Raw genomic sequence first — 26,936 nt, 5'->3', positions numbered from 1 at the left:
GATCGAAGCATACGCAGTGCATAAAACTAATATGCTCTTTAGCCTTTTGTGAGCGGGAATTCAAATATATCTATTAACTGAGATTCAACAATGCAAAAGGTATGAAACGTAGCACAATTGCCAAAGTTGCCTGCGGGCGGCATGTGGCAAAAATAACAACCGCATGGCAAATCCCACGTAACAAATATAAAATCTGGCCATGAGGTTGGCAACTCTGGCCAAAACTTTTTGCCAAAAGCATGACCAATGATTTTGCTGGCTTCCTTTGTTAGGTTTTTGTTTCGTTTTTCTTGTTTTTTTTTTTTTTTGTTATTTTGTTTTTGTTTCAGCTGCTGTGTCGCAGAGGAGGCGTGGCAACTGTTTTTGTTATCTTACGCTTCGATTATTTTGCGTTAGTCGTTGTAGAAAATTAGCTAAATTGCTTATGGCAACGCACGTAGCGGACGCCAGCAAATGCCAAGCCCGCCTTCATGCTCCCCAGCACGGCAACTCTCAGCCCCAACAGCATTGCCGGGCCACCCATCCAGCCATCTACCCAACCCCAACCTCCGGCCACTATCAAGGCAACTGGCGTATTGTTTGCCGGTTTTTGGATACGGGAAACGCTTCTGAGATTTCTGTTTCTGTTTTTTGCTGCTGCTGTTTTGTAATTGTTAATCACAGAAACGTTAAGTGTGTGTGTGCGTGCGTGTGTTTGTGTGTGTGTGTTTTTGTTGTCAGCACACACAAAAATTTACATAGCGCATTTGCTTTTTCGCTGGTATTCGAAATTTTTGCGCTAACCGCGCTCTATTGTTTCCTCGTTTTTGTGGCCCATTGACTTGGCTGACTTGCTGGAGGGTAAACATTGCCAAATCAGTTGCCCCCTCCACCTCACCCGTGTCAGACCCACTCGCGCAGCTCTCGCTTATTCCAGCCAGGCACTGCGTACGTGCAGGTAACGCATAATTAGGAAAATTCGTAGACGTTTCATTGTTGCCGGAATTAGAAAACTAAAGTAACAAAACAAAGATGAAAAGACGGGAAATGATTTCTGTTCCTTTTCGCTGTTTTCGTTGCCAAACTGAATAGTTTGCTAATGATTGGAACCGTTCTTGTGGCTTGCCAGCTTTATAAAGCGGCCTTTGTTCGCCCATTGCTTATAAGCATCCTATTAATTTCGAATTCTGGCTGGAATTTTATCAGACTATTCATTTAAGTACCTATTTATTTATAATTTTATTTATTGATTTACTGTTCATAATACACATATGTTATTTATATATTTATTTATTTATTCATTTATTTTCCACTATCTATTTATTATTTTTTACTCATTTATTCGCAAAATCTTAGGCATTTCATTTTTTAATTCCCATAAACAGCATTTGACTAGGGTTTCGGAGCTTGAGAGTTAAGCTCGTTTCTCAACAAGTTGAAATGATAAAGCTGATTTAATTTCAATTTAAGCCCCTTAAGCTGAAAGCTTAAATGGTTCAATCGATATCTTGAAGAAAGAGGTCTAGAGCCGATTCAACTGAATAAGGATCCGGTTAATATGAATCGGGTTCTGAGTAGGCTATTTACCATATTGGCACAAGGTCTTTAACAGTTTTAAATATGTTTATGTTTGCAATTGTTTCTGTTATTTTTAACTTTAATTTGACTGAAATGTGTGTTAATACGCTTTACTAAAAATTGCATTAATAAAGCTTACGAAGCGGAACTTTTTGCTACTCACAAACTAAAACAATTCCGAAAGCATCTTCGATCATTTGCACAAGGTTTCCAAATAGAAAGCAACTTACCTGTAAAGAGAGAAAGACAGAGAGAAAGAACATAAGTAAATGCAGAAAGAAATGAATATATGCAGAGAGAGAGAGAGAGAGAGAGAGAGAGAGAGAGAGAGAGAGAGAGAGAGAGAGAGAGAGTCTCTCTCATCTATTTTCTAATACATAAGTTAAGATAGACAAGGAAATTAATGTATGTATGCGTATGCGTGATATTTGGTTAACGGGTCGTATGAGTGATTTTATGGCAAAAAAGTAGCTGGCCAAACATTTGCCGTTGCCCTTTTGTTAGCCATTTATTTGCGCACGCATAAAACACTTGGAGCTGGTGGCTCCGGTTGCTGCAGGTGCCGCTCGTTATTTTCTTTTAGGTTTTTATTGTCTTCGGCTGGCAGCCTCTTTTGGGGCTGCTTCGATTTCGTTTCCGCGCAGTACCTAAAATTATGCCATAAAAGAGATGCTCGGCAAAATTGCGCCTGCTGCGTTTTCTAATTAAATCAACATAAAAGCTGAAAGCAACAACAACAACAACAACAACAACAAGAACCGCAACACCAGCAACATTCACATGCGTTTTTCCAAGCGCTTTTAATGTGCGTGGTTCGAGGGGTTGAGAGGAGCAGGGGAAGGTGTGTGTATGCTTTTGGTAACTTTTGTTGTTCTGCAATTGCGTTGCTGCGCTTCTTTTCTGGCCAAAAAAGAAATACGAATTAATGATGTGGAAATTGCGCAAACGCATTGCATACTTCCAGGCGCCGCTCGTTAATTTTATGGCAGCGCCAGCTTGTGCAGCCGCGCGTTTATTTGATTAGTTTTACATCAAAAAACATCAAAAATCACGAGTCGAGGGTTTTCTTCTTTCTGCTTTTTTTATAAACTAATGACTGGCAGCAGGACCTACGCATGTTGCCTCGATCTTTAAAGCTTTAACAGCGTATTTTCAACAATTTTGATGGACAAAAAATAAAATACCTGAACATAGTTTTCTATCTTTGTATATCGATAATTCACTTGCACCGCGAATGTATCGATCAGGACTTGACTTAAATGTTCGAATTGAAGATACGCTGTAAGCTACTGACATTAGTGCACACATATTTACTATTACTATGCAATTTAAAGCAATTTTATGCAAAATACCCAAGTAGAGGTTTTGTATTTTTGTAAATTGATAATTCACTGGGGCCTCAAAAGTATCAATCAGCAAGCGGTAGCTTTGAAAGTCGATAGTCTGCATTATAGTCTGCATTTTAGAGCATCTTTGCATCCCAAAGAATATTCAAGTTGTTAGTTTATTTTTAACAACCAAGAAACTTAAATATTTTTATTTTAATTTACATATATTGCCTAATTTATTTAATTTAATTTAATTTATGTTAAATAAAAAAAAAAACTGTTCCAAAAAAATCAATTTTGATGATGACAGAGATCAACCTAAAATTCCCAACATTTCTAAGCAGATTCGTAACAAATACTTTGAAAAAACATTAAAAACATGATGGAAAATTGAGCTCAACAACAAACTGAGAAATTATACCATTCAATTGTTTTTTGGGAATTTCACCCGCAATAGTGGAAAATTCGGAGTAAATGATTAAGTGAATCTTTTTATTTACCACACGAGCGAATTCCAGTTTGCTGTCAAAGAACTTTGTGTAACTTCACTGGAGAGGATTTTTTTGGCTTCAAATGCTGCACGAGCGGAAAATGTTTAGTCAATTTACATCAAACTACTGCCGTTACGATTATATAATCTTAAACTCTCCACCGCATATAAAGACCCAAAAGCAGCTACATATAACGCGGCTAAAAATTGAGCTGCTTTCTGTTTGCTTTTGTTCCATTTTCTTTTACGCTTTTTCCAGCATCCGCAAAAACACTTTTCAATTGAATATATTAATTTGTTTGAAATCAGCGGCACAAAAAGCCCAACATTTTCTATTTTGCCTAATCAATTTAATGATGCCGCAAATTTTTCATGCCCCAATGTACAGCAAAATGTTGGGCGAGCGGCGACTCGACGACTCTGGCGACACTCAACAACTTGCCGCAAATTTCACGCAGCATATTTTTCGATTGACGGCCAACAAAAGGGGACTAGCATAGCAGGAGTGAGGAAGGGGGGGGGGGGAGTGATAGGTAGAGGGAGTGAGCGTACGCACACTGCATACATAAATCAATTTCAATTAACGTTAATTAAATACGCATCAAGTGGGCATGACCACAGCAGCAGCAACAGCAACAGCAGCAGACACGGACAGGCAAGGCAGCCACAGAAACCATTTCCGAAAAAAGGGAGCAACAAAACAAAAAAAAAAAAAGTAAGGAAAACGGATGGATTCTCAATTTGGGGTTAAGTCAAGTGCGGAGCACACGATGCGGACTGCTACTCGGATTTGTATACGGATTTGCCAGCAGAAGAAACCACAAAAATAGACTATAAAAGTGAGTAAATGAGATTTGCAGCAGCTTTCATTTCGGCTGGCCGCTGCTCGAACTTATGCAACACCAAATTGAAAATAGCTGCGTGGCAGCCGACAAACGTGCAACCGAAAACAAGCACCATTCAGGGTAGATACACTGGAGCTGCTGTTGATGTTGCTGCTGCGTCTCGCTGCGGTTATGCGCTTGGTTTGACAGGCACGAGACCAGAGCCAAATAAACATGCAACAACAACCTTAGCATATACTGCACAGTGTGCCAAATGGCCGGGCAACCCATGTGAAACCGCAATGATGTGCCACAGCAGCAAAAAAGCACACGCACAAAATACACGCAACAGACAGCTAACAACAACAACAACAACAACAACAACATTCTCAACCGCACACACAACTGACAGCAGCAACCCCATTTTAGCCCAAGGCCTGTAAATGACATTGATATTTTTCTAGTTTGCCTGCCCACAAGAGGCAACACAAAAAAAGAAGAAGAGAAATTAGGGTTACCCTCGTCACGCCGAAGATTTAATGCCCTTGTAAATGTTATCCCTGCGGTTTTGCAGACATGTGAGCATAGTGAAGTTCGTTTATGCTGAGCTTGATGAAAGTATATTGGAAAACAGAATATTTCGTCATAAAAAAACTTATTTTCCTCGACTGATTCATCCTATAGAACTATGTAATATATTTGTGCGATCTTAATAAGATTAATAACAGATGAGCTTGGCCAAGATGTCTTGGTATATCGACCTATAACAGCTACATGATCTTGAATGCCCATGCTACTAAGTTTTCGGATTTGTATGAGGAGCCAAGTAAAACAGAGAAACTAATATTGGACAGCTCGTTTCTATGGCATCGTTCTATATGATATAGCTGTCAGATCTGCCCGCTTCCGACATATGTACTGGCTGCAACAAAAAAGCGGACCTATGAACAAGCATACCAAGTTTGATGAATCTAGCTTTTATAATCTACGAGCTATGCTTAAAAAACCATTTTTCAAAATCATCGATATTTATCGATATTATTGTAATGGTAGCTATTGAAAAGAAGCTCGTTTTGCATTTAATATATGAAATTAAATACTTCACATCGCAAACATTAAATTTGGTCGTCAACTGAATTGAATCAAAGATGCTTTCATTTCTTCTCCTCATTCCTTTTCACACATAATCATAATACACATTTTTGTTCACGCAATTTTAATGAGCTCATGTCATAAAAGCACGTTGCACAACACTTAAATGAATCATAGCGACACATAAAATGTTGCCAACCGCATTTCTCTTTGATGAACTACAGCTTAAAGCAGAATAAATAAGAAGCCCATTTCATTTCGTTCGTATTCATATTTAGGCATTCATTAACGTAGAATCCTGTTGTTTGTAAATTATTTCAAACATTTTTGTATACATTGTTTTTAATCTTCTTCACAAAGGCATTCATTATTTATTTATTATTTGTTATTCTGTGCTTGTGGAAGCAATATGAATGGCACAGTAGTCCCTGCTTAGGTAGAACTACCAGCAATTGGAATTGCACAAGAAAATATATTCAGGATATTTAATGATGCCGCAAATTTGAAATACTTTTGTTCACTATACAACACCCTATGAAATCGGCTTATACGAAGCGTTTAGTATAGTACAAGCTATATCATAGTCCGAAAATTCAATTCTGTATTATTAATTATCAGGTTCTTAATTGAATTAGCTGTATAAAAAAAAACTGAATCTAATCCTGAACGGAAACGTTCGTCTTGATGCCAACACCTATTCAAAATTAAGAGAGAACAGGAAATTCTCTTGAGTGTTGACTGTACAAACTGTATCAGGCATACTTTTCCGCCCACTTAGTATTGTGTGTAGCCAAACGCTTGATGGGATCGAGGGTCTGAATTTGGGTAGCGCATTTAACAATTGTTGGCAGCGTTTATCATCGTATTGTTTATGGGTAGATGGGCATTCGGTATGGGTATTTATAAGCTCCAGCTCCCCGTTGTCGATGCTTTTATTTAAATTCTGTTTTAAATTTCTGCTCAAGCTGCTGTTGTAATTATATTCAACTTTGCATAATTGCAAAACTCATTAGAGAACAAGTTTGGGGGCGACTGCTGTGATGGCTAAGGGGAGGGTGGGATATGTAGCCTAAAAGTAGACAACGAAAAGTGAAAATTGTGTTTGACTGAGGCACGCGCTCAAGAGCCAGCTAATTGAAATTGAAGCTGTCTGAAACGAAAAACATGAAATTGTGTTGAGCTGAAGGAAAAACAAAAAAGAAAAAAACACAATTAACAAAATAACAAAATAATGCAAGAAGCAGCTGCTGCGACCTCGCCTTCGATCGATTAGTAAACAGCTGACAAACCTTTGACAAAAGTGAAAAATCAATTTGCATTTCAATTAACTGAGCAACTGGAACTGGCGAGGCTGCGGTCTATATAATTGCGACACTTGGCCGCTGGCGGCCGTTCCCACTGGCCAGTTCTGGCCCGGCAGCCAAGCGATGCGCTTCTTTGCCGAGTGCCTGTTGTTTGCCTTCTGCTTCAAGCAGCATCAGGACGATGAGCAAATGTTTGCCGATCAGCTCGAACAGCAGCCGTCCAGTCACACCAAAGTTGAGCAGCCGGAGCCAGAGCCGGAGCCGGAGCCCAGGGCGCTGGACCCGGAGTCGGAGCTGATGGCGCACACATTGCGGCCAGCGCAGCAGCCAGAGCAACTGGCAATGCACACAGCGGTGGCCATGCGTGGCTCCCATTCGCCCGCACGCCTCGAGGAGATTAGCATCTGTGCGGATGTGCATCCCAGCAAATTGCTGACGGACCTGACGCTGCCCAATGAAACAGCCGCCGCCTGCAGTGAGCGTTATTCGGGCGTGGCAATTAAAGATGAAATTGAACTCTTTACGGATGTGGATCTCGGCAATGGCGCACATTATTACGCCTTTTAGCTAGCTGAAAGTTGACTCTACTCAGGTGCTTGGCCGAATCAATCAAAGGACGACAATAAACAAAAAAAAACATGAGCGCAAATGCTGGCAAATCAATTGTGTGCAGTTCAAAGTTCTCTTTGAACTGGTATAAAATTTCACACCAGGTTTCAGTTCCCGTTGCCTTTCCGGCTAAGCAACCTTTTTGGCCAACTGTCAGCATTTAGCAGCATTGTGTGCGTGAAATTTTAGACGTCAACACATTTGCATTTTGCAAATTGGTAACGCAATCCAATTCCCCCCCCCCCCCCCCCCCCCCCCCCCCCCCCCCCCTGCTCGTCCCATACAAGCCCAACCCCTAAGCTACTGTTTGAATGGCCGCAGTATTAAGCCTAATTTATAATTTATTATAATTTATATTAATATGTATTTTGAATTTTAAGTGATTTAATAATAATCCGCATAATTATTTTATCGACAGAATTTTGCATAAATTTGAAACGAAATCGAGTTTGTCGCAGCTGTTGATTATGAATACCCCAAACTGTATTCGGTTACAATTTGTTATTCAGTTGAGCTGCTCCCACAACTCACTCTCTCTTCCTCTCACACTCTCTCTCTTACTCTTTTTCGCTCCCTCTCTCTCTCTCGCTCTTTGTCTGGTAAAACAGTTGCCAGCGCAAAATTCCAGCAAAAAACATAAATTGTAAACATGAGAATTGCTTCTGGTGTGGTGGCAGGCAAGTCTAGTTAGATTTCTGTTCGCGTCCATATAAAACGTTACCATGCAACGCCGCCTTGCAACAGTCTCAACTCACGCTTGCCACAATCGCCCCACAGAGACGTAGGCCAATGCGTTGCTGAAGAACTTTGGAGCAGTGGCGATCTACCCTTGACTACCGTCCAATCCTCTCCAGTCTGCAGACTTAGATGCAGAGATTTCGAGAGTTAACAGTTCACTTTTTTCCTGATACTCGGGGCAGAATCCCTCGCCCCGGGATTCCCAGTGATCTATTGTTTGTGTAAGTTATTAACATTTTCTGAGCTAATTTTTGCTATTCTTTTCTCTTTCTCTCTTTCCATTCATCTTACTTTCAGAAGCTCTCCTTCATAATCTCTTCATGATTTTTTCTGCTCTTTGTCTAACCTATTTTTCCCTTTTCTTCCCTCCTCCTGACTCTTTCCCTAATTAGCTTTTCCATTGTGACACATTTCCTTCATATAGCCATTTTTCTTGCTTCATTCCAGTTACCCCCTTTTAGCCCTGCCCTCACCCCAAAATGTGTCTCAAGATCTGTCGCTGCTGTTGCTGCTGCTACGGCAGCTCCTCGCCAGCGGCCAGCCAGCAGCAGTGCCAGGAGCTGCAGCTAAAGGACCTGACACCCGAGCTGATGATCACAATCACCACACAGCCGCACAACAACAGCTCTCACAATCTCAGCTCCAACGCGAGCCTGGCGGAGCGGCCCAACATTCTCGGGAGCTGGAGCTGCGACGAGGAGATCGAGCAGTATAATGTCGATGATTACGAGTCACGCACGCCGACCATGTGGCGCGCCTGGTGGCTCCAAGGTGCCAGCGAACAGCTGTCATCTGTTATACTGAGTTGAGCACTTAAGCAGGTGCGTGTGTGTGTGCGTGTGTGTGCGGAACAGCTGATAAAGATATGGTCAAGCCAAGACCGCCACCTGCTGCACATTCTAATGCACCTGCGTCTTGGAGAGCAGCACAAAAATTAAGTATCATTTATTGTGGAGAGTGAGCGACTGGTAGATACCCTGTACCCATTGCCGTCACATACATTCGGGTTACTTATCGGCTACTTATACATACTTATTCATTCTTCAATAAATTAAATTGAGTAACTTCTGTGTTGATTAGAAGGATCTATAGATGTTGTTTAAGAGCAGGACATAAAAAACTTTTGCTGGTTCGATTTACGGTTCGAACCAGCTCCCTGCCTTTGGGTTCGCGAGAGCGAGGAAAACGTATATATATTTAACATAGAATAATTTAAGTACAGCGTGTGATCATATCACTGTTATCATATCACTGATATTTCCCATATAACCTCACTTATCCATTTTTAATAGGGTATTTTAAATACAAATGTCACAAAACCTTATACTGGGCGAAAATGAAGCCGAAAGCAAACAAGCATTTCGCCAGACTTTGGCAGTTCCTTACCGAGGAGCAGCTAATAGTTTCTTGTTAACCACAAACACACTCTTGCCCAAACACACACACACTTGCACAAGCACACACATGCACAGCATGCATTTTTAAAATGAAATTACGCCACGTTTAGTTAACTGTCTGGAGCTGAAGAGGCTGGAGCTGGGTCTGGCAGCCGGTTAAGACTATGTAATGAAAATTTGATTAGCTGCTTGTTTAACTTTAATTAAGTTGATTTTATTGCGCACAAAAGTCTTTCGACAAAACACAGTCAAAAAAAACTAGTGTGAGTGCTCTAGCGGGGAGTGCTTAACTAGAAGATACCCTGTGCTCAGCGCTACACACATTTTAGCTCCAGCTCTATATACATACACAAAAACGCAGCTGCGCTCTTCTTCTTCCCTCAGTTCCACACTGAGAAATGCATTCTCCAATAACTGCATTATTTATGGTCCAATTTTTATGAAATTTTCAGTGCCAAATTATGGCATCACAATTGCGTGCACACGCCAAAGCGCCAGGTTGTGACTTAAAAAATAATTTATTCACGTTGTTAAGAGGAAAATAAATTGGTGAACACCAAACGAGAAGCTACAGGGTATTTAGAAAAAGATGACTCCTGGCCAAAGCCAAAACTAATCAAATATTTAAACAATGCGCCCGGTGGTTTGGCTTTTGGGACGCTGGCTCAGCATATTAACATTGTGTTGGGCAAACAGGCAAACAGTTTGTCCAGAGCCCAAAATACACACCAAACAAGCAGCATAATATTCATGATTATCATTAACACACACACACACACTATCACAAATACATACACACAACATAGTGTGCGCTGCATGCATTGCGATTTCATGAGTTGTACACGGGGCGCTCCTGCAGGACCTTTGGTGCTGACATTGCCGCTAACATTTGACGCCTGTGCATATCACATATGCAAGCTGCAAGGCGTTACCGGAGAGAGCGTAAGAGAGGGGGAAAGAGAGAATGAGAGAGAAAAGGTCACAAGCAAGTTGAAATTTAGTCAACACTTGACCAAAAATATGCCCAGAGTTCAATTTATTGCTTAGTCTATTTTTCTTCCATTCTATTTAAGTTGTTTATATAGCTTTTGCAATTGCTCTTTGCGCAGCATTCTTAAACGTTCTGCTGGCATTTTGAGCTCTGGAATACATTAAATTTGCACAAATTGTGAATGTCTAGTTGGGTTTCAATTCCCTCTTGAGCGGCATTCGCAAACATTTTACTGGCCAACAAAAAATATGCGTTATTGCGATCGTAAAAACAATTGTATAGTGCTTGAGAAGTTGTATATAAAGCTCAGCAAATTCACAAGCATCAAAAATTGCGAAATATGCTGAGCAATAAACATTTGCGAACGTTGCCAGAAAATAATTCAATATACACGCACACAAACACACACACACACACACATACACAGACAGGCACACATCGCTCGCAATGAGAGTTGGCAACATCTTGAGAGCGCTGTGGCATGCTATAAAGGAACTTTGATGCCTCGATGCCTGCCACTTAGCCAAACACTGTGCATATTATCGATGGCCATAATGCGAGGAACCGAAACCGAAGTCTGTTGTTGCTGTAGTTGAGCTGCGGATGCCGTTGCGTTAGCCATTAAAAACTTTCCGGCAACGCCATTAAAATAAAAATCGAGAGTGTGTTAAATGATTTACAAAAGCAAAAGCCCGACCAGACGAAGACGAAGACGAGGCCAAAAACAATTTCGTTGCTTGCGGGTATATCGCATTGGCATAATGTATATCAGGTTATCCCATTTGCCAGCGCTCCCGGCCGCCTTTCGTCCTCCTGCCACCTTACACGTTGTATTTATTTTATGCGGCTTTTGCGACAAGTTAAAGCTTTTGCCACGCCCACCCCCTCCCGTTATAGACACACCCTTTTTGGTGGCGCCCTTGTGCCTGTGCAATGACATTTTTTTATATTTTATGGCTCTTATGACTTTTCAATAAGTTCTGCTACGTTCTCTTGCCGAGTTTTTAGCTGCCAGCCTCTTGGCTGGCAATACAAATTTACACTTATAGCAAAAGTCTGTTTTGCTATCTTTTTAACTTTATACGCGATATATACTTATAGCGAAGTATTTATTGTGATTCCCAGATGTTTAAGTTTTCAGGCAAACGCAAATTCAAGGTAACCTAGAAATTCCAAAATTTAGTAAGCTATTTAAGCTAACATATTGTTATATAACTAAGCAGTTATCTCTTCATCATGAGCCCCTCATATAACATTTTAGAATTCCCAAACAGTTTAAATGTTCAGTTAAGTAAACGGAAATCTTTCACATGTGCGCACACGTGCAAGTAAACTGTAAGTAGCTGTAAAAGCTTTCTAAAGATAAAGTTAGCAACTATTTAACTATATATTACTATATAAGTAACTGAATAGCCAGCAATCGATAGCGTTGACCTTCAATTAACTGATTGATTGTCAGCCAAATAAAGGCAGGCAATGTCCCGTAGCCCTAAATTGCTCTAAGATAGTTGTGCTGCGTTTGCTATTCAATTACGCACTCACTTGATGAGCTGGGGCGGAGAAAGAAAGTGGTTGGCGCTGTCTTGAGTGGGTGGTGCTGGTCAACTTAATGCAACTAATCGCCTACCATTAACCGCCAATGACACTTTTATGCCACTTTAATAAACTTGAGAGACACAAGTGACAGTGCCCAGCGCAGTGGGTGGGAGCAGGGGTAATGTTGTATGGTGGTGGTGGTGGTGTGTGTGTGTATGTCGTTTGTGGTGCTTGGGTGGTTGGAGGATGCGTGTGACAGGCGCTTGTCCAAGCATCAGAAAACTTTCGGCACGTTGCGGCAATGTCTTAAGTGACTTTCCCTGCCAGCCCCGCTCGGTCAGCATCAAAGCTTCTCCCAGGAGTTAGGACAAGTTCTTTCATGTTGTTTCAGCTGTACATAAAACACACACACATAGACACACACCACCACCAACACTTATATCAATAATAATTCCTATTTGTAATAAAGCCAACTTAAGGGCGGCCTTTTGAGGCATTAAGAATTAGCTCAGCGGGGGTGGGGAACAAGAGTTGCATGCAATAAGTGAAATGCATAAATAAACAACAATTCGAAGTACTCGCAAAGGGGGCGGTTGGGGGAGGCGTAGATGTTGTTGCTGTGCGCCATATCTAAAGTAAATTGATACAAATTGCATAATAATCACGTCGTTGCATTTATTTTTGTGCCATGGCAACAGCAGCAACAATATTGCCAAGAAAAAAAACAATGGCACGTGTGGCTTAATGGTATTAACAACAACGAGCAACAACAACAACAACGAGCCACAACAAGCAACAACAACAGCTGTCACACTGCGTTGTGGACAACTTGGCAAAGTGCTGTGCATTAGCCTGGCGGCAATTTCATTTGTTATTAATAGCACATGGTCACACTGAGCATAGAGAATGGCAATTGATGAAAGCGGGCAGACGGAAAAAGGGAGTGAAAGAGAGGGATAGAGAAAGCCAGAAGAAGAACGGAAGGGAGAGAGAGAGAAGAAAAGTTATTATCGGTTTGTCAAAGATATAATACCTTAGCTTTTTTCCAATTTCTTTCTATAGACTATAAGACAGCTATGTGAGATATATATTATCAGCAGTAAAAATTGGAAATAAAAACCTTTAATTTCCAACCAATCAGCAGCAAGCGTACTACTTTCTGGAGTAAGGCAGCGAAGACTCAAGATTTTGCCATCAACAGAAACAGAATTCTCTAAGCAAAACTACTTTCATATTACTTTCAAATCAAAATAAATATCCGGCTAAACAAAATGAAAAATACTACAAATAATACCATTTTTAATAATAGTATTTTTCGGTTTTGGAGTTTGGTCCTCAATATTATTACACATTACGTCAGTAAATCGAAAAGGACTCAGCAAGTTCTTCAAATGAAGAATATGGAAGAGGTTAGTACTTGGACTGGAGCTGAGCAACATTTGTAGCAAATTGTTTTGTAGCTTTGAAATAATTAGATCAAGTAAGCAAGCAGTCGGGAGTGGCCGACTAGGGGATACACTGAACATTCTTCGTGGCAAGAGCTATGAAATGAAGGATTCTCGATCTGTATATACTATTCTGAAAGCTACATGTCAAAGTTGGTGGCTCTAGCTCTTAAAACTAAAGAGACATGAATTCGATATCGCTTCTTTTCGATTGCTTGGAAACGGGACAAGTTATCGATTATCGGTAGCAAACTTGTACTGCGCGGACAATAGGACCGACGTGTTTGAAGTTTCTTTTCTCTCTCTCGCAGGATTAAGGGGTCGTATATGTTTCCTACTGCCTGTTACATACTTGTGGAAATAAGCACTATACCCATTTACCCATTTTCAATTGGTTCAGGGTATAAATATAAGAACTTACCATAAAATAACATTTGCTTGTTGTATGTTTTATGTATGAACTAGAAGAAGTTACCCGGCGTTTCCGTAATTGTTTGTGCAATTCGCGTCAAATTCAGGCAGATAAATTGCTGCTCTGTTGCTGCCTTGGTTTTCGGCTTCATGGGGGGTTGGGGGTTCGAACCCTAAAGGCAATTGTCTAATAGCAAGCGTTTTCTCTAGCTGTCAATTACAAAGTTTTGATAGATGATTTTTGTTTTCCCCCGCCATCCCCTTAAAAATTAATCAATAATAAAGCACTTGACATATGATCGAGTGAATTTAAATATGTTGAGCACGCATTGGATGCTATCGATGCTCATTGTTTCCATTAATTTTAAGTGCCGGGGCACGCTTATGCCAGACTCCGCCCACATCTCCACATATCCACCCCCACCAAGAAACGCCCATGCGATGTTATTTATCATGTGGCAATGTTGTAATGCATTTTGTAATCGATACAAAGCAATCACAACGAATTAAAGCCCAGCACCGTGCGCCAGGCACGTGACCAATCAGCCCTGGGCATGGGCTTGGCTCTGGCTAAGAGTAAGTGTATGACAGACCCGCCCCACAGTTTTTTCGCTGTTGTATGGTATTTTTGTGGTTCACATTAATGGAACCGAGAAACTGGCTTCGTGAAGTCTGGCAACCACTTACACGAATTCGCGTACCCTGGGCGACGCATAAATGCAATCAGCAAATAATTCAAAGTTAATTTTGGATTAGAAATCGACCAAATGAGCAAATGCTAAGACGCACAGAAGAGCATCATAGTTAAACTAAAGCCAAAATGGATTACGAAATAAATATAAATAAATATTAATTGTCATTAAATAATAATACTTATATTGAGCTGGCTGGCTTTTCAATTCAATTATACTAATTATACAAATATGAAATTGTTTTATGCTTTTTATTTTTGAATATAGTGTTTTCTGTAGTTAATTTGAAAGTCGCTTCGACCATTAGCAGGCTTTGCTACAAACTCCAGATATGCAAAAACCACAGCAAGCGTTTGCAGCTTTAACTTGTTGCGAATTTGAACGCGTCGAGCGAGCATAATCGAAGACCTGTTTCTGTACGCCACCTTCAGCCTAATTATTTCGTTGAATACAGTTTGTGTTTTATTTCCTAGCCAAACTAAATAGTTAATATAATACTGAAGACGTATGTTTTTCATATAGTAAAATATAAATAATATAAACTTTATATACATAACTAAAATACATTCAAAATATATATACGCTCTGAATTTTTGTACAGCATCTCAACTCAAGCAAAATGTCGACAACATTTTAAATCTTTAAATTGCGTGTGTTTTTCTTTCGACTTTAAGGTCGTTTGCCATTTGCCAGGCTGCTGGTTGGCTGTGGATTGTCAATGTGACAAACTGAATGAATGGCCCCAATAAAATGCGTATTCGAATGCCGAGAAGTAGGCTACAATTTTTATATGCAAATATATATGTATATATATGTGTATGTGTGTGTGTGTGTGTTTTATGTACAGTTACGCTGTATCTAAACGGCTGCAGGGGCAGAAATAAAATGTCAGCTGTTTGGCGGCAGGGCGCGTGCTTTTGACTGATAACAAGTGACAGGCACCGTGTGGCACCTCGACAACCCCCGAAACCCCAGACCGGCACAATCTTACAACCCGCATTGATTTTATGAGCGCTGCGGGTTCTGCCGAGCGCAGCGCTTTTCACTAGCTACCACTAATCAGGCGGCGTAAATGCTGTACAAGTGGGACTGTGCCACAAAAATGAAGCCAAGAGGAAGGGGGTTTGATGATATTACGGCAAGCAAGTTTTTCGGCAGCAGCTATAGCTGCATTAATTTGCCAGCATTGAAAGCAAGGGCTGGAAGTGTGGGCGTTAAAATCGAATTGAAACTTTAATGACTTTATGCGGCAGTTGCAAGTGCCGGCCAACTTGCCACATGCAGCGTGCAGCAACTAGCATCTAGCAGCTTGACCAGAGCCAAGTTTGCAACTAGTTGGCCACATTTCCGTTGGCCCAGACAATTAAGTGCGCAACTTTTTGCACAATTGTACTTTAAACTTTGGCCACGCCCACTGAAGGATGTTGATGATGATGATGCTCCGAGTGCTGCTGCTGCTGCTGCTGCAACACGTTGAACAGATTCAATTAATTAACTGTCAATATTCTAGCAAGCACGAGCGCATGCCACGCCCCATGTCTCTGGTATTTATTCGCCTACATTTGTGCCGGCGCGCTTCGTTTCGTTTCGCTTCGCTTCGATTTGCTTTGCTGGCTAAATAATTAATGAAAAGACAAATTGCTGTTGGCACAGCATCAGTCCCAACCAGTCCCTCTCCCACTCATCAAACTTCACCCGTTGGCTGCCCTGTGCAACGCACCTCTGCTGGCCTCTCCATACAATTGTGGCTCAATCTCTGCAGTCTAAGCCCCTGGTTCGGAATCTAGTTGCCCACCACACCGTTTTTATTTTACATTGCATACTTTTATGCGCTACTTTGATTTTTTCTCTCTACTATTTCGCATTATGCCATGTCCGTTTTTTTCTTTATAATTTTTTTATTTCTTTACAGATTGCGCTTCATTAATTGCATTACTAATTGGTTTCACAAAAAGCATAGGAGTGCGGCACAGATAGAGACAGCAAGAGACAGAGAGAGAGAGAGAGGGGCAGAGAAATCATTTGGTGGGTCACGTGCTGGGCAGTGGGCGATTGCAGCTGTGTAAGTAACGGCTCAGTAGCTGTTCAAATCGTTAGTAACACTTTTTATGAGCAGAAGAATCTACTGAATGCGCTTATCGATAGTTCCTATTGCTCTCCTGTCGGGCATTTTCGTCGATATCGCCACAACACTTTGCATGAGCCTGTATTAAATAATTTTGAAAATTTTACAAATGGAAACCCAAATAGGTTTAAACCTAAACTTTTTGAACCAATGAGGTAAAGAAAGAATTCGCAAATAGTTCGTTTGACAAAAAAAACCAACTGCTAGGGACTCTGGGCCTGGAGGGATATATTTGGCAGTCTGCATTTAAGTAGATATCAAATTAAAAAAATACTTGTTATTGGCAATTTTATCTTCGAAATAAGATATACAATTGGATGAGTGCGAATGCGGAGAAGATGGAGAAGGTCTCAGCCAATTAATCTCCTAGATCGCTTTGTTTAGCCAAACTATTTTTCTTAATTTTTATTATGTTAGACCTAACTGTAGAGTCAGAAAATATGAACTGTACATTTTTAAAGATTTTGATCATTAATAATAAATATATCAAACTTAAGCAAAATAAAACTTGGATGTTGTTTGAAGACAACCTCTGAGATTGACTACTGGAAATCGATAAAGAATTCAAATATTATATTAACAATTGTCTATTCATTGAGCCCAGCACAATGGAGTTCAGCAAAGTAATTTAATCAGAAACTTTTGTATTTAAATTTGAGCTCAAGTATTATTTTTCTTAGCTCATGAAATTGAAAAGCCAAACTTTATCTAAACGATAACGTTTGACCATTATTTGAAGAGCATTTATGATTTTTTGGTACATTAAATTTAAGCCTAGCAGCTCATGTTAATAGCGCTTGGCTAAGATCAGGAGCAGATCAATTCGCCGCATTAGGCCAATCTTAAATGCAAATCTGATTGAATGCTCGCACCTACGGGTGCTCCGAGCTGGGAGCATGATTTAGCATGCAAATGTGTCAGAGCTTTGCCTCATGGCCGGGACTCAATGCATAAATCATGGCTGGCCTAAGGAATAAAACAAAAAGAAGAAAAAAACAACAACAACAACAAAAAATGTAGCACGAAGAAAATAAAGGAGTAAAATAATAATAAAAGGGTTGCACAAGTGGCAGCTTTCGCTTTCGCTTTCGCTGGGATTTTGGCAGCGACTGCCGCTGCTCCAGCTCCTACTCCTGCTCCTTCCCCTTCCTGCTCCTTCCCCTTCGCCAGCCACATCTTGCTCTGTTGTTGCAATCGATAGTCGGCGTTTTTATGCCGCCAATGTTGGCCGTAGCACGTTCAGCGTGCGGCACAAAGTATGCTAAGCTTATTTATTATTTACACGAGTGAAACGTGTATGAAACGAAAAGAGCTGCTAAAAACCTGAACCGGCGACTGTGCCCCAAAACTCGGGCAACTCGTGTGTGTTTGTGGTTGATTTGATTGCTTTATGCACCCAGTGAGTGGCCGCATGAATTTCAAATGAGCCGCTTTACGCCTTGCCACATGCCACATGCCACACAGCATCAGTTTCTGTTTGCTTGCTCCCCATTGCTCCGCGTACGCCTAGTAGGCAACAAAAAGGTGCCAAATAATACCAAAAGGCATATGAAAAGAAAAAAGGTTTAAAAATGTTAAGATACGGCCCCAGCGCAGTCATTAGAGCTCTGCCAGCTCTCCCTCTGCCCTCTCTCTCTCTCTCTCTCTCTCTGACACTCTGCCGCGCTTACAATCTCTCCGGCCCTCTCCCTCTCACTCACTCGCTCGCTGCCATATCTAACGTGTTGCACACGTTTCGCCTGCCTGTCAAGCAGCAGCAGTGTGAATGGCAATGGAAATGGAAATAAACATGAGAATGGCGCTAGCCATAGAAAGGAGACAGCCAAATGGGGAGAACGAGAGCGAGAGAGAGAGAGAGAGAGCGAGTGTGTGTGCCGTGTCAGTGTTCACACGTCTTTGTGCAGGCTTTGGACAATCGTGTCGACTACTACGTAACACACTCGCCCTTCCAAGTGAGGCCCCCTCCACACCCACACACATATACATCCGGCCACCCCCTCCGCCCTCCCGTCCACACCCCTGGCCTGATACTGGTTCTGTTTTCTGCGCTGTTCCCACAGTAATTTGAAATTCATGCGCTTCGTATGTGGAATAAATTCAAGATTTTGATTTGCTGCTACGTGTGGCATCCTATTTCTCGCTCTCTTTCCCTCTCACTTGTTGTGTGTGTGTGTGTGTGTGTATGAGTGTGTGCAATTGAAGGTGTGAAATCGCACATAAAGGATAATAAAAGTGAAAAGCGTGAGGCGCCATTTAAGCCGATTCCCTTAAAGCAGCTGCCAAAAACTCAGCCATACGCTTTTTTTTGCGGCAGCAATTATTACCCTGGTCCAGACACTGATGGCCCCACAACAGCATATTTATGTGTGTGCGTGTGTGTGCGTGTGTGTTAAACTTAAGTGTACTATTGTCAACTACAGACAGCTCTAGAGCTGCCAAACAACTAATGGGCCGTACAGCTGCTTCAAGTGAGGCAGAACAGTGTTTGAAAGCGTCGTATGTTTTAACAGCGTGTCAGAGTACACGTTAATTGACATTCAGTTACCTTTTTCACTTTTTCACATTTCGTTGCATAAGATTTAAACTTAAGCATGTGAGACAACGTCATGTCAACAAATTAAACGTCAAATAATTCACAGCGACAAGCTGGCAGTCGACACAGTTTCTAATTTTATTTTTATCCTTTCATTTTACGGCTGCTTCAATTTATTGACAAGGTGGCAACACTGGCAGTTTGAATTTTATGTGAAATGCAAAAAGTGTCAGCTATTTTAAGTTGACTTGAGGCTGATGCGAGCAAAATGGAAGCTGATTATGATGAAATTTAGTACTATAACAAGAGGTTAAAATGTTCTTTGAGAGAAACAAAAAAATGCGCTCCAAATTGAATAAAGCATATGAGAAAACAATAGTAACACTAGCAATTGGCATTTTATATGAAATTACAAAACTTGCAGATTTGTTAAGTTGACTAGAAGCTGAAGCAAAAAAATTGAGCTTAAATAGAGGTTAACGTGCATTTTGACAGGAACAAGAGGATTTGGGAAAATATTACTTAATAAATACAATTGGGTAAATATATATTGTTTACTATCTGCAATCTTCTGATTCTATTGTGGCTCCCACAAACATTGTAGCTCTCCATCCAGTTTTATCATTTGCAAAAATAGAAGTGTTCCCTGGCTTCATAGTTCTCATTTCTCTATGTTTAGCTTAAAAGGTTTTAACATGCTTATAGCTGGGAAAACCCACAGAGATTGTTCTCTTAGGCTTTCACGCTCAAGGCAGCATATGCACATTTCTTATTATTGCACAAAATAAAAAGAGTTTCCTCCACATCAATTAGTTTTCAGACGTTAAAGTGATATAAGTATTTATTTCGCCTATATTCGTTTCGAACGAAACTGGAGTCAGAAAGTCTGTCAAGTAATTTCCTGTATATCTCGTTCTATCTGGTCAAAAGTATATTTGCCATCTATCAGGTGTATGCTATAGAAATCGGAGAATATTCTAGTACTTTAGAGCGACAGTTTCATATATTTCTACAGGCTGTCGGTCACTTTGGTTTCCTGCCTTTACGGTCCCCTGTGCCATGTGACCACCCCGCGGCTCTTTTCATTTTTCGCTTATTTATCCCATACGAAATATAATTTATGATTTTTAACGCCCGAAGGCGTTTGCCTCAATTTCGCGGCCAAAACATACGTCAGCTCCGTTGCCCTTGCCCGAACCAACTTCCCCATCCAAATATTCTGGCGAAAGAGGCGCAGTTCAGTTCCATCTGGCAAAGCTCCATGACGCGTCTTTGTTTGCACTGGGCTCACATAGCGACTCTTGCTGTGAGATTTTCAAATGATGCCGAAATGTAGGCAACGCACACACACATACACAAACACACACGAACGCATACACCAACACACACAACAAGCAAATAAACACGCGCAAATATTACGAGCTGCTTGACTGCTGACGTCGCTCCCCCAAATTTCTCTCTACCGCCCGCTCTCTTATTCTATCACTTCCCCACTTCCTTTCGCACTCATTGGATGCCCATCTCTATCTTTCTATCTCTCTCTCTCTGGTTCGCTCTCCATCCACACCTTACACGGCAGTTGTGCGTTTATTTTTGGCATCGCAGCGCGCCTGTAAGTATGCAGCAGCCGGCAGGAGGAATACATGTCAATGACTTTACAGAAAGCGGAAACTCATAAAGATAAGTGTTGACATGGCTGCCAACTTGGTTGGGCACTGTGCAGCACTGGCCCTGTGGCCCGCCCTCGAGTACCGAGCACTGAGTACCGCCCCGCGGTCCTCTAAGTGGCATCTGTCGTCCCGTATTTGTGTCACTCCACAGTATTCGTCTCAACCTCTGCTCCTCTTTGTGTGTGTATGTGTGTGTGTTCTGTATCCCATCGCGCACTTTTTAAATGTCCTTTGCAACAAGCAAGACACAGTTATTTGCGCATAGAAATTGGTTATTTGAGCAACGCCTTTTAAAGAATTTCGAAAGACTTTCCTGTCCAAAATTCAGACAAAGAAAACTTTATATAGACACTGAGTTTATTGTCATATGTAGCAGAAACAGAGAATCTTTTGCCTATGCGATAAAGGTCGATATTTATAGTCTCTACCTACATAAAATCACAAAGAGCGGGCAAAAGTTTACTTTTATTCTTTGCGATTCAGTAAAATTCCAATACATCGATAACTATAGATTTCTTGTCCAGTTAAACCTTATGATTTCTAGCATGCGCCACTTTAATTATGCACATATACAATCTCAAAAGGCTATGTGTTAATATCAATAGCAAATTTCCAAACTATCGATAAATTTATATTTCTTGTCGAGCCTACTGATTTGAACTTGCAAAAAGTAGGCTCCAATTTTCGATAACAATCGATTTCTTGCCTTAGCCAATGATTTCTAATATGAAACACCTTATTTCTGTGCGTATACAATCACTAACGTCTACAAAAATTATCCAAATATAATTTCGTGCAATTCAAGCAGCTATCAAAGTATCGATACATATCGATAAGTTTAATTCTGAGGGTAACACTTAAATGCTGCTCATATGGGACATGAATTATGAGTTAAATAAACGCCAGGCCCTGAAATAATGAAGCATTATTATGATATGTACACACACACAAGGGGGTATGGCATGTCACACACACACACTAATGCAGCTCGTGTGTATTATTATTATTATTGGCGTAGCCATGCTTATAAAGTTTCTGGACAATCGAGCAACCAAAGGGGCTGGCTGGGGCAGCACATGTTTTATATGCATAACCAAAAACCACCAGGCGCCAATTGTTTTGGCATGGCAAAGGGTGGGGGGGTCTATTGTTGAGCACCCGAACCGGGGCTAATTAATGTTATCGCATTTCATGCATCACTGCTAATTGTTATCGATAAATAATGCAATGTCAGGCGGCAAAAATGTGTTGCCTGTGTATTTGGTGTTGGCGACTTGCTTATTATTGTTTGTTGCCATTGTTGTTGTTGTTGTTGCTATTCACTTTGGTATTATACGATTTATCAGCGCAACGCGTTAACGGAATGTCAAGTGACAAGCATTAATAATGGGCTGGTGGTGGGGTGGGGCAACAACGTTGCGTGTAAACATAAATCTCGAAAGGCAATCAGAGGACTTATTAATGGTCACATGCAAACGGAAACGGCAAAACGGAAACGGAAATGGAAACGTTTAACCGCTATCAGCGTTGTATTTTTTTTTTATTATTTTACAGCGCAGTTCAATGAACACTTCGAGTAAACATTGCGTGTGCCAAACAAAAGTGCCTAAGAGGCGTTTGGTAGGCGTAGCCGTAAATTGACTGACGACAAATTCCTGGAAGCACTCGCGCTTAGCTTCTGGCTCATTTCAAAATAGACAAGTTGATTGATTGATTAACTGTTTGACGCAGGTGAGTCTAGGACGGAAAAATTCTGTTATTTCGATAATTGACTTTAATTCCATTGATGTTGTCACATAGGAAGAGGCCCCCAAAGCGAAAGGGGAAGCACAAAGTTGGGGTTGTTCAGAAGTAAAATGAAACCTTTGATCCTTCAAAGACATATTTAAGTCTATGATATTTCCGATTAAATACAATAATTCAATATATATATAAATTGTAGGACAATATTGTAAAAAGCTCCATAGTTTTCATTTGTAAACTTTGATCCCAAACGAACAAAAAAATGTCTGAATAATTTCTTAAGGCAACATTTTAATTTTTTCTTAGTTACACTTATCATATAAAATATCGAAATATGTTATAAATGATTTTATTCAATTTTAGCATGCGTCAAGAAAGGGCAAAAAGGCTAGGCATCAGTTTCGTTTGGAGCATTAATTAATGTCTAATCGTACAAAACTCCATCAAGCTATTAAAGTTGATTTTTGAGTCATGTTTATTGTGGCCTGTTATTGGGCGCATAGCCAAGGGCAAGTTGGCTGGCATTAATTAAAAACTGAAAAATAATATGCGCCATATCTGTGGCTAAACTTAATAAAAAGAAAAGCCAAAGAAACAACATAAAGTGAAATGTTCAAAATAATTACCCAGAGCCGGAAAAAGGCTGCTGCTCTGCTGCTGCTGTGATTTTTCAGTTTGTTTTATAGCTAAAACAAAGCAAAAGGCATAACAAAGATTTATGCCTTGTCCGAAAGGTGGGAGCAGAAATTTAATGCGCCCCAAAAAGTAGGCAAAGCAAATTTAAGCAAACAAACAAACAAACGAGAAAAATACAGAAAGAAGCAGAAAGAAGCACAACGAGGCCCTCAAACACAGCGAAAGTATTTAAGCAAAAAGTGTATACCTAGAAAAACTCTCGCCGTTGCTTCCTCTTTTTTTTTTTTTGGCTAAAACTTTTTAATGTTGTTGCAGTTGTTGTTGTTGTTGCGGTTGCATGATACGGAAATTTTTGTGGCTCGCAAAAGTTTTTGCGGCTTGCAAACAGACAGAGAGAGCCACACACACACGTGTGCAGCTGTTGGTGCGCTTGAAACTTCAGTATTTAGCCGTAAGTGGTAATAATTACGAATCTGACTGCTTCCGCTGACTTGTCGTAGTGGTTTACAGTTGCGCACACACACACACATACACACAATCACAACTACACACCACACAAACACACACTCACACACGCAGGTTAATTAACTTTAATTGGATAAAAATTATACAAATTTATGCAGACAGCAGAGAGCAGGAGAAAGCGCGGAAAAGAGAGGGAGAAGGAGAGAGAGAATACAAGGGGTTTGACAGAGATAGAGAGAGAGAGAGAGAGAGAGAGAGAGTGAGGGAGAGGCATAGCTTGATCTATTGCTCTATATGCTTCAAATTAATTAAAATACTGTATACTCTATACAAACACCTTAAAACGAATGTCATTAATCTTGTGTTACAACAATATGTAATCAGAGATGTTTAAAATAAAGAAAACATATTTGAAAAAAAAAAAGGGCGAGCGCCATACTATATTTTTAAGTCGAACACATTCGACTGACGAATTTGTGAAAATGCGATATGATATTAGCTCTCGTTGCCATTTATCTATCATCTATCCATCCATTTATCTACCTATCTATCTATCTAAAAACAACAAAAATATAAATAAAAAAAATTGCATTAATATTTACAATAAATAAACAAATAAATTACCAACTGACTGAAATATTCAAACTTTTAAGGATATTTTTTCTTGTTGCCAAATAATGTACTGTACAGGGTATACAAATAGTTGCTATACAAGTAAAATCATAAGGGGTTTTTTCTTTAGTTAAGATTAATAATAATAATAACAAAAATTATCCAAATAATGGTACAAATTTTAATAATAATAATAATAATAATAATAATAATAATAAGAATAACAATAATAATAATTATAATAATAATAATAAGAATACGAATAATATTGATAATAATAACAATACCTGATAATGATAAAAATAACAACAATATTAATCAAACTAATAATAATACAAATTACTAATGCTAATTAGAGTATTTCTTCTAAAGAGTATCTGCTAGTTCCCGTTTCCACTTCCACTCGTTTTTTCGCTCAAAATCAGTGCATACTCTTCAACCACTCTGTGGAAAATTATTTTTCATTGTGATTTTGCTTGGCCCCACGGCTGCAGCCTAATGGAAAATTCTATTAGGCTGATGGTGTAAGGCATGTTTTTTATTAAGCAGCCAACTAATTTGACTGGCGTCTTGCATTTTAGAAAATGTCGCACTGGGAGCAGGCCGCCTCTTGCCCCTTGCCCTGTGTCAGCGTGTCGTTGCAATAGGTTTTGCCAGGCTGCACAATAGCTAAAACACTCCCCAGTGCACTATTGTTGAAGAGGAATCGGGCCGGCCTGGAATGGAAACTGTAGGGGAAAGGAGTGCAGAAGGGGGAGGGGAAAGGGATAGGCATGAGCATGGGCATGCTTTAATTTGATGTTGCCAGGCAATTGCCAGCGTGTCGCTCTGTCTCACTTTATCTCAGGCTTTATTGAAATATTATGCAACAAAGTTGATGAATTTTTAGCCTGACAAACTTTGGCGCTGCATGGGGATTGCACATTAAGCAAAACTTGCCACACACAAGAGGCATGCTCCTTGCCCCCAACCACTCCCTTCCCACCCCTGAGCTGCCATTGTGTATCAGGTGTTTACCAAACCGACGAGAGCACAACGAAAAGAAAAAAATATTATAATAGCAATTGAGAATTGCTGATGAGCTTTGCTGCCTGCCAGCCTGGCTGCCTGTCTACCTGTCTGCCTGCCACGTTGACAAGCAAGCCCGCCAAGACACCGGCCGTTGAACGTACCGTCCCCCAACCGCCCCCTCTAACCGTCTATAAGTTGCCAAGTCGCTGGCACAACAATGCAAGGAACAGCGGGAAGCAACTGGCAACTGGCAGAGGCCAAAGCTAAAGCTGGAGCTGAAGCCCGAGTACAAGCCCATGTCGCTCTAGTCTTTGTACAGACTTCTTGTCGAGGGAGCATTTTAATTATTCAACATTGTTGACAAAGTTTCAGCTGTGACTGAGCCACCAAGTGGCAGACAGGGAGAGAGAGAATGCGCGACAGAGCGAGAGAGTGCGCAATATGATTTGCTGCCTGAGCAGTCAAAAGTTGAGGCACACAAAAATTGGTCCACAGCCAGCACAAAATCTGCGGCTGTTGACACTGCAAAAAGCCAGCGGGCTTCACAAAATGTCAAAGCTACAACCTGGGTATGTGTGTGTCGGTCGGATGGGGTTGTAGGTTTTGGGCGTGCAAATGGGGCATATTTAATGATATTCTTATTTCGCTCCTTTGCTTAAATATGCCAAATATTCATGGTACAAGCGCTCTCATCAAATTGTTCTACACTTCAGAAAGTCTTTACCGGTTGAATGTGTGCTTATAATTCAACGATTCAACACTATACATATATTGTTAAAGAATTTTAAAAAGCATATGCTACTTAGAAGCTCATAAGGTTTTCCTTAATAGTTTCATATCAATTTTTTACCGCTTCTAAAGCGGTTTGGAACTTTTTTCAACATCAAATACTGCGAGCCACTAGACCATCCGCGAGATTTACTCAACGACATTCAAGCCCGTGCTGAACCGAACCAAATTTGGCTTTGAACCCAACTAATTTATTTAGTACAACAAGTCAAACTTGAAGCTGGTTCTGAACCAAACCAACTTATTGTTTATGCGGGCCGAACTTTAGGCCAGCTTTAAAGCAAACCAATTCGTTTTATACTATAAGCTGAAGTTCAAGCCGGTTCTGAAACGAACTAATTACAGCCACATTTGCTGGATAACAATTTTGGTTAAAGACCAACATTAGCCCCGATTTCAAAGGTTTGTATGCAATTTTTGCAGTTAAACAAAAATTGCCATGTTTCATTACAATTATAAGAATGTAGACCAAACAAAATCTTAAAGGATTTCGAAAGCCAGCCAACAAACGAAAATTAAGGCAGCAAGCTGGTTCGAAGCCCCGACATACTTATTATGTCTAACATCCAATCAACGCTTGCCTATATCTTTAGTCTAACTAGATTCAAAGCAAACAGTTTTAACCATTTTACAGCCTATCGAACCGGTTCAGAAGCAGCCACCTACAGTTAGGGCGTAGGCGTCATCTGATGTTTTCTTACAAAATGGAAAACGTGTGCAATTTTTTGTTCAGTTTGTTTTTTGTGGAATTTACCTTACAGTTTACCATTCAATATTTCATTTATCGACCTGACGCACATCACTGGCCACTGGGCAACTCCTTTGCCAGGCGCTCCTGTAATTTAATTCTTTTACAGTGACCCAAAAGCCACAGCAACTGCAGCTGCAACAGCATCGAAAATGACGAGGACATCGCAGCTAAAGCTGAAGCGGATGGC

The 26,936-nt window shown here is 40.5% G+C and overlaps 2 protein-coding genes across 3 annotated transcripts in view; one reads left to right on the top strand and one right to left on the bottom strand.

Moving 5' to 3' along the window:
- LOC115767031 (uncharacterized protein CG43867) overlaps nucleotides 1–26,936 on the bottom strand; it is a 137,689-nt gene that overhangs the window by 59,057 nt on the left and 51,696 nt on the right. The gene's annotated exons all lie outside the window — the stretch shown is intronic.
- Nucleotides 7,951–8,993, top strand: LOC115767032. The gene is made up of 2 exons (XM_030711160.1): nucleotides 7,951–8,163; nucleotides 8,390–8,993. The coding sequence occupies exon 2, from the start codon at nucleotides 8,422–8,424 to the stop codon at nucleotides 8,749–8,751; it is 330 nt and encodes a 109-aa protein (XP_030567020.1). The 5' UTR covers nucleotides 7,951–8,163; nucleotides 8,390–8,421; the 3' UTR covers nucleotides 8,752–8,993.

Source organism: Drosophila novamexicana, unplaced genomic scaffold (assembly GCF_003285875.2).
Source record: "Drosophila novamexicana strain 15010-1031.04,08,12 unplaced genomic scaffold, DnovRS2.1 tig00001302-arrow-arrow-pilon, whole genome shotgun sequence".
Classification (NCBI taxonomy): Eukaryota; Metazoa; Arthropoda; class Insecta; order Diptera; family Drosophilidae; genus Drosophila; species Drosophila novamexicana.
This window is presented reverse-complemented; position numbering and strand designations above follow the sequence as displayed.